At 45.4% G+C, this 11,107-nt stretch overlaps 1 protein-coding gene across 2 annotated transcripts in view; it reads right to left on the bottom strand.

Annotated features, from left to right (window-relative positions):
* nbeab (neurobeachin b) overlaps positions 1 to 9,900 on the bottom strand; it is a 464,498-nt gene extending 454,598 nt beyond the window's left edge. For both annotated transcript variants that reach the window (XM_072691521.1, XM_072691520.1), the window contains exon 1: positions 9,428 to 9,900. In XM_072691521.1, the coding sequence (XP_072547622.1) occupies positions 9,428 to 9,571 (144 nt within the window). In that variant the 5' untranslated portion in view covers positions 9,572 to 9,900. The remainder of the gene's footprint in view (positions 1 to 9,427) is intronic.
* Positions 9,901 to 11,107: the final 1,207 nt, after the last annotated feature.

Genomic DNA, 11,107 nt, shown 5'->3' on the forward strand with positions numbered 1-11,107 from the left:
ACCTAGGCCAGAAGGTCTCAGGTGTGACGACGAGGGTGGCTAACCAGTTACATTAACAGATCAATACATCAGAAGTGCAGGATAACCACTTGGATTCAGGGTCGTGACGTGAAGATCTCTGATCTGGGAGGATCACTCTCATTTTGTATTCCTGTTCCCAAAGGAGCTGCATATTGATTTTCTTTACCACCGAGACATCAAAAGGACCGCAGACCCAGCCAGATGATGTTACTCCTCTACTCCTACAGAACGTCTGGAGCACATTCACACAAATTCAGTCTTAAGAGGATGTTAAGTTGATTCTAGGAACAAGAGCAGGATCACTGCTCTACGCATCCAACACCTGGTGCTGTGGTACAGTACGTCCACCGTCTCAATCACACTCGTCTGGATAAAAAGTGCTAAGAAAAAAAGGGTTCTTCGACTGCTAATGATATCGGAGCCCTTTTGTGTCACAGAACCTCAATTTTAAAGTTTCAGCAATTTAATGAACACCTGAACCAGGTAAACATCCATTTAAGCGTCCAAATAGTTCTTCAAGTTGTCATTGTTGTGTATAGACCCATTTCCTTGATCTCAGAACCCTAGGTGAACTCTTTTAATAAGTGTACAACTGGCACATACAACCTTTAGAGAACACTGGTAACAGTACATGGCCAAATACAAATAATTATTCTCCCAGGTGCGTTTAAGAGAGCCACAGGGTGGGGGGCGCTGTGGGTGGTCAGTGATTGGTGATGCTCTGAAAACAGGTGGGAAAAAGACAAGCCCACCATAGTTGTTCGACTATAAGACAGGGCAGGGATGAGGCAGTCTACTAAACATGCCTGAAAACAGTGGAAAACACTCCCAAGGTCTAAGTGCTCTTAGATATGAGGTTTGATCCTCTAAAGGTGTGTGATTGATTTGAGCCTCAGTTAGCTGTGCTGTGGTGTCTAGCCTGCTAGCCAACTATCTAGGCCTAGACAGCCGCCTACGAGTCCAAACACAGCAGCTCAGCTTGCTGTTACTCCAACACCAGTATATTTGGTCATTTTATGGTTTTAAAATATAGCATAGAATGAGTTTGGAAGCTATGTACGGGTGAAACCACAGCAAGTAAACTTACAGAGGGGGGTCGGCGAGTGCAGAGCAGCACAGTGCATAAAAGTCTCCAACGCTCTGCTGACTCAATAACTGCAGTCCCAAACCTGCTGTTAGAGCTGCAAAAGGGGACCAACTCCATATTAATGCTTATTGATTTAGAAGGGGAGGTCATAAAAACGCCCATAGCTGTAATATGCAGGTGTCCCAATACTTTTGTCCGTATTGCAGATGCAAACACAACAGAATTTCATGTTAGGGACTGGAGTCAGATGTTTGTGGTATAAAATAAAAGAGGGTTTGAGAAATGTGAAGGGGAAAAAACAAGGTGTAAGTCAAAGCCAGCTAACAACACAGCCAAAACATCCGAGCCAAAACACGAGCCAAATGGAAAAAAAACAGAAAAGGCGAAACAAGAGTCAAAAGCCGAGGAAAACAAGGCAAGCCAAGCCCAGAGTCAAAAATGAGAAAAGGGTCAACCACAGAAATCTACAATCAGTGAACTGGTCACTCTGTATTTCGCTGGAAAACAGTGGCAACACTAAGCAAAGCTGAGTCCAAACAACCAGGTTTATAAAGGCAGGAGTAATATGACATAGGTAAAACTAGAGTCCTGGTCCATGTGATCAACAGATGCATTCTGGAAGCTGTAGTGTCAGGGAGGTGCTGTCCTTTGACTTACTGAGGGATGTTTGTACTTTGGACTACATAGGCAGTCTCAAGACTGACACGGAGGGCCCTTTCTTACACGGACGTCCTGGTTATGGTTATGGCCCATATTCTTGACGGGCTTCGAAATATAACAAAATCCCATCCACCTGTTCTTCTCTTCCTATTCCCACCACACAGTTCCTCTGGAGATCTTGCAGCATAGAGGGGCTGAGTTAGAAGCAGGTCAATGCTACACTACCTCTGCCCCAACATGCCAGGAGCTGTGGTGTTGCTCCCAGCTGCTCTCTGCTGGGGCTGAATGGGTTGTAATTAATCTCTGGAGCTCTGAACAATCGGATAGCTCTTGGCCCGGCGCCTGCAGCATGGCTCAGGTATGCCATGGTGTGGACGGGGCAGCAGACGACCGGCTGCAGCAACATACTGGACCTGTCCGCTGCTTATAAGATTATACAGAGCTCTTTAAAATGGATAATCGTCCAGTTTGGGAACATGGCTGGAGTTCGAGACGGAACAATATGAAAATGTTCAGTCATGATCAATTATTATGATCTATTGTTGAAATGGTAAAATGCTAATGTGGGGCCTGTATGGGTCGCCCAACTCCCAATCAGAAGGTTTTGTCCACAGGTTCCATGTGGACCCCACATATGGATGCCCACCAGGATCAGTGATGGGACCAGGAGGAGTTCAATTTGGGCTTCATCTGGGTTGTACACTGCACAAGGCCTAGATGGGACCAATGTGAGATTAACAGGGCCCATTTGGGAATCCCCCCTGGAGCCCACTAACAACATTCATACAAACCCACTCAGAGCCCATGCCCACCTTGAATCCACCCATGTCAGCCCCACATGAGCATGTACCATTTATTTAGAACCACAAACTCTTCATCTCTGCTGGGACCCAATATCAAACTACACCATGTTTAAAAAAGCAAGAACTCAACAGAGTGGCCAATAGGAAGCAATAGGTGGCTGCCTCTGGTATGTCTCCCCAACATGCAGGAGAGGCTAGTTTTATCTGTTTATGAACACAAGCAGGTGTCATGGAAGAAGGTGTCGCCTCAAGCAGGTCTTCCAGGTTTGTAATTACCAGCGTTGAAACTAGCTGAGAAGAGCTAGCCTCATAAGACATAAACTGGCAATTACACGTTTGCAGACCCTCCCTCGCTACTGAGAGCACCTCCCTGTATTCGCACCCAACCGGCAAGCTTGGGTGGACGTGAGCGGCGAGTGCAGAGGATACCATGTTTAGTGTGAAAACAGCTTTGTGCAAATGGATTATCAAAAACCTAATTTCCTCATATCTAAAAATAACTTTGATAAAGTAATGATTGACAAGGTTATAATTATTACAGTGGTGGGCCAATATAGTGTTTGGAGTCCTGCCCAAGGTCTCTTATTGGTGTAGTGCAGCACAGTCACCCAGACTGGCAATCGAACCCCTGTCTCCCCAAAGACAAGACAACCACATTCATCATTAGTGCTGGACAGTGAAACACACACAGCACATGGAGTGGTGGGCAGCCATTGCTTCAGTGCCTGGGGAGCAGAGAGGGTGAAGGCCTTGCTCAAGGGCCCAACAGCAGCAGCTTACCTGAAGGGCCTGGGTATCGATCCCACAACCTCTGAGCCACCACTGCCCCTGGATAAACCACCTCAGCCCCTGGATGAACAACCTCTGCCCCTGGATGAACAACCTCAGCCCCTGGATGAACCACCACTGCCCCTGGTTGAGCCACCACTGCCCCTGGCTGAGCCACCACTGCCCCTGGTTGAGCCACCTCAGCCCCTGGATGAACCACCACTGCCCTTGGCTGAGCCACCTCAGCCCCTGGATGAACCACCACTGCCCCTGGTTGAGCCACCACTGCCCCTGGCTGAGCCACCACTGCCCCTGGTTGAGCCACCTCAGCCCCTGGATGAACCACCACTGCCCTTGGCTGAGCCACCTCAGCCCCTGGATGAACAACCTCTGCCCCTGGCTGAACCACCACTGCCCCTGGTTGATCCACCTCAGCCCCTGGATGAACCACCACTGCCCTTGGCTGAGCCACCACTGCCCCTGGCTAAGCCACCCTTGCCCCATGTGTTATCAGTACACCAACCACTTTCCGTAAACCCACTGTGTGGATTCAATCCAGCCAAAGACTGGATCCTATTCCTTGCAAGAATGCAAACAGAAGCAAATATTTTAGAGCCTTTCTCTCTGTGGAGCTCGTAGCTCTCCACGACACTGACAACTGGTTGCTGTATTTAGGAATGGCTGATAGTGGTTTTCAGCCGAATCCTCTTGTGTGCCTAAGTGCCTGGCAGCTATTCCACTCAGCAGCACGTGAGTGATTCAAAAACTCCCTTGGTGTGTTATGAGCACTGCCACCTGTGAGCTCGGTAACAGAACTGTCATCTGAATGTCAAGCGGCATGTCACTGCACTTACTCCATCTGCGAGACAGCTCGCACATACAGCCTGTTCTGCACTGTGCTGCACTACAGCCAAGAGTTGTCAAGTTAAATGAACTCATTCACAAGGGACGATGTAACAAGGTAAGGCTTCCATCCTGAAAATCTGAAAAGCAAAAAAGTCAGTCCAATCACGCTCACCTACAAGTTTGAGATGCCGTCATGTACAGAAATACACATATCCACATCAGAACACAAGCAATTCTACTCTGTTAACCAGTCAGTGTTTCATCTGCATGTGGCGTCGCACCAGTGACTGTCTGTATATGCCCTGATATGGCCATGTACAGTACTGTGCACCTAAATCATTTACCCGTACCTGTCTTGTAAAAGCACTATGTCATTTTATAATAGATGTAAACAAGCCAAAAAGGGCCCTTATCCTACATTTGTCTAAGTCATGGGATAGCTGTAAGTAAATTGATCAGGAATTGGTTTTACCTCAGGGGACGACTTGGGAACGCCCACACCTGCATAAGTTGTGAGCTGTTATTTTGTGAGTGAGGCTGAACACTGGCCAGCATGCTCATGACAAGGCGGTGTGAACTATCGGAGATGAGCGACTCTGGCAGAAAACACATTGACATTCAATGCAGGAGGCCCCACACACATATCCCCTAGGACAGTGCAGCGCTCCTTAGCTTCCATGGGATATGGGAGCAGAAAACCCACCAGAGTGTCTCACCATGTTAACATGAAACCCTGTCAGCGGTATACCAGTTGTAGGCATGCCGTGGTATGAGAATTGATGGTTATCATACCATGTTCATTTGCTTAATGCTGGTACCCATAAAAATGCCACCAATTTATTTTATTATTGTCAGAGTTTAAAAAAAACAAATGATCAATCTATTCATGAAGAAAATAATCAGCCGCTTAATCCATGATGAAAAAGGGCTCCACCTTAAATACAGCTTTCTTATTTCCTTATTTATTTATTATTTTCAAAAATGAGACATTTTACATGTACATATAATTCCATTAGTATATTTTTAACTATAATAAAAAAAAGAAATATGGCATTTTATCAACCAAAATACAACAACCCTGTTTTCATTCTTTTTAATGGCTAATATATAATAATAAGAAAGAGATATTGTAAAACCATGATATTTTTACGGTTGATATATCATGAAAATCTCATACTGCTGCGACCTTAAATGGAACATATTGTTGCTGGTGTCCACTTTTTGACATAATATGAATTTGGTTTAGTTGGTTAGCGTCACTTTCATAATGAATGGACCAATAGAAATGTTTGAAATTTCTAAAATAACCTGGAATTAAATCTTTTTACATTGATTTCCATTATGCTCCTTAACCTCTTAACACTCCAAGGCGTATTACACACTAAGGTGTATTATCCAGCAACTACAGTGAACTCTGTAGAGACTGATGGAGCTATTTCCTGCTAATAGAACAATTTGGAACAATTTATATTTGTAACAATAACAAAATTACAAGAATTTCACCGGCAGGCCATACTTTTCAAGTATTTTAAGGGGTTAATTAAAGGTCATGAAAACATACCTTTTAGGGTACCACCACAGTGATGCAAAGTATATGACCCCACTGATAATCTGGTAACTTTTTGTTCCTAAAAGTGAGAAAGACCAATAACTTTAACCAGTGCTGTTACGCTCAGCATAGATAACTCCGACACATTTGGCTCTTGCTTTCTTAATAATGCATGACAATGCTAACAGGCCGCCTGCTGTGTTTCAGGCCTCATGCAGTGCACCTCAGAAACTGGCAATAAGTTCTGCATGTTTAGAATATTTAACTCTACTTGGGCTGGTGATAGAAGGAATCACTGCAGTCTGCTGTAGCATGGCGTGATGACGTGGGCAGTGCTCTCTGGCCGGGTTTCAGGTCAAGTGTTTCGCAAATAAGTTGAGCACCCCTGGCTTAAAGGATCCTTATCCTTATATCAGAGAAAGCAAGGTTCTTTATCTTTTTGAGATAAGTGTGTTTAATGTAGAACGTAAACACTGGTAGAGTCCTTTGTTAGAGGTCATATAGTCCATCCAGGGAAACTAAGCTCACATTTTTCTGAGATCAGAGATCAGTGAGACCAGCCTGTCTGTCGCTGAATGCAGTCAAATCCTCACAGCAGTGCTCCTCCAAAATCTAGTAGAAAGCCTTCTTCCCTGGACAGTAGAGGCAGTTACTACAACAAAATCAGGATGATCTCTTTTATAACACCCTAGATTTTGGAAGAAACAATGAATGAGTGGGTGTCCCAATACTTTTGTCCAAATAGTGTATAAAGAGATGTTGGAAAATTGTTGCGTACATATGAATTATGGATGATTTTGGTATATAAACCCAAACAACTCAAGGTAAAAGATGATATTGGCCTTTTAAAGCCATTGTCCAGTAATAGCGACTCCGTCAACGTGGGATCCAGCTGGCAATGCCACAGCTGTAAAATCCTAAACTGGCAGGTTTGGTCCAATGTAGGGAAAAGCTGCTGGCTTACAGTGAGCTGTTCGAGCTGAACCTTCCTGAGTATGACTGAGGTAATTCATGCCCAAGCAGGACATTGCTAGAGGCCCCAAAATGTTCAGAAACAGCCAAGACCTAGATCAACACATCCTACATGTATGTAAAGGGCTCAAACTGGCAGCTGGCTCAACTGGTCTAATATAAAGGGAAATGCCAGTGGCTAACAGGGCGATGACTTGCTGAACCTCCCTGAAATAATGGTCTAACTTTCACCAGTGCTGTGGGCCGTTTCCTGCTGTATGTGGAGTAGACAGTCGCTTAGGGCCCTTAAGTCACTAAGGGTCCCACGAGTCTGCCTTTTTTGGAGGTAACATTTGTGCCAATCATGATAGGCACAAATGTATATATATATATATATATATATATATATATATATATATATATATATATACATATATGCCAAATATAGGTATGTGTATTTATATTTATAAGTAGTTACCTTAAGTTTTACTATACTTAAGTTTTTAAGTATATATCTTTTCCATTCCTGCATACAAAACTGTGCAGTAGTCCCCAAGCAGGATGTCCCCCAGGACCCCAAAATGTTCAGAAACAGGCCTGACCAACACCAGCATGTCCCAGAAAGCTCAATCTGGTACCCTGGTTGTTTGGTCTAATGTAAAAAAGGGACAGGCTGATGGCTAACAGCATGCTGGGTTTTTTCTGTAGTCAAAGCACTCCCTTAGGTCCCACTCTTTGATGTACTCACTAAAAATGCTATTACACCTGTACATAGGCCAACTCACCCTTTTTGCTTTACCAATCTATATGTATATAGTTATTAAACAAATGAGTTAATCAATGATAAATATATATTCAACTCATTTAGAAGCGTTTATTCTTTTTATCTTCTTGCATAAAACAGAGTATATCTCAGGTAGCTGTGGTCAGGGTGTCCCTCAGAGCCCCCCTGCCCTAACCAAGTCCAGCATGTCTCAAAGAGCTCAAACCGGCAGCCTGGTTGCTTGGTCTGCTGTAGAAAAGAAAAGCTGATGGATAAAAATATGCTGACCTGCTGAGCCCACCTGAGATAATAACTGCAATCAGTGCTGTTGGTCATTTCTTAATACTGTATATGCAGTGACAGCAGTCACACAGGACCCCAGAGGTAGCTGTGGTCCCCAAGCACTCAAGCACTGTGTCCCTCAGAGCCCCCCTGCCCTAACCAAGTCCAGCATGTCCCAGATAGCTCCGGAACCGGAAGCCTGGTTGCTTGGTTTGATGCAAGAAGGGGAAAGCTGATGGCTAACCTGAGATTTCACCACTACTTTCACCAGTGCTGTTATCTTATGACCATGATATGGGCCACTGCTTGCTGTATGCAGTGTGAGCAATTGCTTTGGGCCACAAACTCACAAAGGGTCCCGCAATTATGCATAGTTTTAAGCAATGTTAGTGTCTATCAGCACATTTATTTATTGATTTATTTGATTAAAACATTAGTTTAAAGATTTGATTTGCTCTGTATATTGTTCATTATTGCTTATTGTTATCCTTTTTCCATTCCTGCATACAAAACAGTGCTGTAGTCCCCAAGCAGGATGTCCCCCAGGACCACAAAATGTTCAGAAACAGCCCTGACCAACACCAGCATGTCCCAGAAAGCTCAATTTGGTACCCTGGTTGTTTGGTCTAATGTAAAAAAGGGACAGGCTGATGGCTAACAGCATGCTGGCCTGCTGAGCCCACCTGAGACAGTAACTTTCATCCGTGATCCGTTTTTTTTCTGTAGTCAAAGCAACCGCTTAGGTCCCACTCTTTGATGTACTCACTGAAAATGCTATTACACCTGTACATTTATTGCTTTACCAATTTATATGTATATAGCTATTAAAGATTTGCTCTGAACATTGACAAATATTGCTATTAGTTAGTTTCCAGTTCCTGCAGGTATATATATATTTATATTTATAACTATTTACCTTATTTTTCTTGATCAAACTGAATTAGGTATATATCTTTTCCATTCCTGCATACAAAACTTCGCTGTAGCCCCCAAGCAGGATGTCCCCAGGACCCCAAAATGTTCAGAAACAGGCCTGACCAACACCAGCATGTCCCAGAAAGCTCAATCTGGTACCCTGGTTGTTTGGTCTAATGTAAAAAAGGGACAGGCTGATGGCTAACAGCATGCTGGGTTTTTTCTGTAGTCAAAGCACTCCCTTAGGTCCCACTCTTTGATGTACTCACTAAAAATGCTATTACACCTGTACATAGGCCAACTCACCCTTTTTGCTTTACCAATTTATATGTATATAGTTATTAAAGATCTGCTCTGTATATTGATAAATATTGCTATTAGTTAGTTTCCAGTTCATGCAGGTATATATATATTTATATTTATAACTATTTACCTTATTTTTCTTGATTAAACTGAATTAGGTATTCATCCTTATTTTCCATTCCTGCATAACAGTGATGTAGCCCCCAAGCAGGATGTCCCCCAGGACCCCAAAATGTTCAGAAACAGGCCTGACCAACACCAGCATGTCCCATAAAGCTCAATCTGGTACCCTGGTTGTTGGGCTCAGCATGCTGGCCTGCTGAGCCCACCTGAGACAGTAACTTTCCCCAGTGCTGTTCCCTTCACACCCCAAACTCGCTGTTACCTTCATCCACCAGCACAGCTGATTATCATACAATGCCGGACAGCTGGCACCGGTCCAAACCCTGAAGAACCAGGAGAACCACACCAGAACTCACCAGGTTGAGCACCGTCTCGGCGATGTCCCTATCCGTGACCTCCCCTGCTTGGATGAGACCGACCAGCACGGCGAATTTGGTCCTCATGCTGCGGATGGGCAGGCCGGCGGGCAGCAGCACTGAGCCCGGCTTGTCGCTCGCCATGTCCGGGCAGATCCGAGCGGGAGCCGCGCTGCGACCACGAAGCCACCTGGATCCTCAAGCGCAGCGCTGTAGCATCCACACGGCAGCCCGCAGCCTGACGCGATCGCAGGGAAGGAAATTTCGAGAACGTAGCGAAGCTCCAGGGCTTGCTGGAGACTCCTCGCTGTCTGGGGAGGTGGTGTGAGCTTACGTCCACATGCACCGGGTGTGTGTGTGTGAGAGAGAGAGCGTGTGTGTGTGTGTGTCAGACACGTTGCCAGTCCTTCCAGCAGCGATGTGTGGCGCTAACCTTGCTGAATCCACCGCCTGCCTGAGAGCCTCATCACATCCCTCTGCTGCTCGCTAGCAACACGCCCTCTATCCTCCTCTGTGTGCTGGAGCAGCCTGCTGGATTAGACATGTGCACTCTCACACAGGGGTGTGTGTGTGTGTGTGGGGGGGGGGGGGTGTAAGTGTCTCTGTAGGTTACTGTGTAAATAATTTAGGTTTTTATTAATAGATTTATTATGTCAATGTACTAGTCCTACCCAACCTGCTAAACCAGCTTGACCAGAATATGGTATGCAAGCTGGTTGACCATCATGACCAGCATAGCCAAGGTGGTCGACCAGCATGATCAAGCTGGTTCACCAGCATAGCCAAGGTCTTCAACCAGCATGGCTAAGCTGGTTCACCAGTTTAGCCAAGGTGGTCAACCAGCATGGCTAAGCTGGTTCATCAGCATGACCAAGCTAGTTCACCAGCATAGCCAAGGTCTTCAACCAGCATAACCAAGCTGGTTCACCAGCATAGCCAAGGTGGTCGACCAGCATGATCAAGCTGGTTCACCAGCATAGCCAAGGTCTTCAACCAGCATGACCAAGCTGGTTCACCAGCATAACCAAGGTGGTCGACCAGCATGACCAAGCTGGTTCACCAGCATAGCCAAGGTGGTCGACCAGCAGTCTCAATCTTTAAATCTAGGCTGAAACTCATCTGTTTAGTTTAGCCTTTGGTAATTAATGTTTCCCCTTAGATAAGGGCTGCAGGTCCAGGGGTTCGTGGACACAGGGAATTGTAGTACACTGAGATGCTGGAGATGTCGTCTCACTGCTTACACACGATCACTCAGGTTTGTGGACAGTGGAGCTGCTCTCTATAAATCCATGCAGAACTAACTCTGTCTCTTTATTCACTCTCCTCCGGGTGAATGGTCACCCAGCCCGACCTGCTGGAAGACTGCCCGCTGGGGTCCCCTCTACCTGTGTCAGACCAGCTGCCACCTACCAGTCCAACCAGCATTTGTGACAACAACAGTTGTAAAAAGCGCTATACAAATAAATTTGACTTGACTTTTGCCTTGACTTGACTATAACCAAGGTGGCTGACCAAAAAGACCAAGCTGGTTGACCATCCTGACCAGCATAACCAAGGTCATTGGCCAGCATAGCCAAGCTGGTTCACCAGCATGACCAGCACAGCCAAGGTAATCGACCAGCAGGACTAGCATGGCTAAGGAGACAGGTTGGAGCTGACAGAAAGGCTACAGTAACTCAG

This window comes from Salminus brasiliensis, chromosome 11 (genome assembly GCF_030463535.1).
Source record: "Salminus brasiliensis chromosome 11, fSalBra1.hap2, whole genome shotgun sequence".
In the NCBI taxonomy this organism is placed as follows: domain Eukaryota; kingdom Metazoa; phylum Chordata; class Actinopteri; order Characiformes; family Bryconidae; genus Salminus; species Salminus brasiliensis.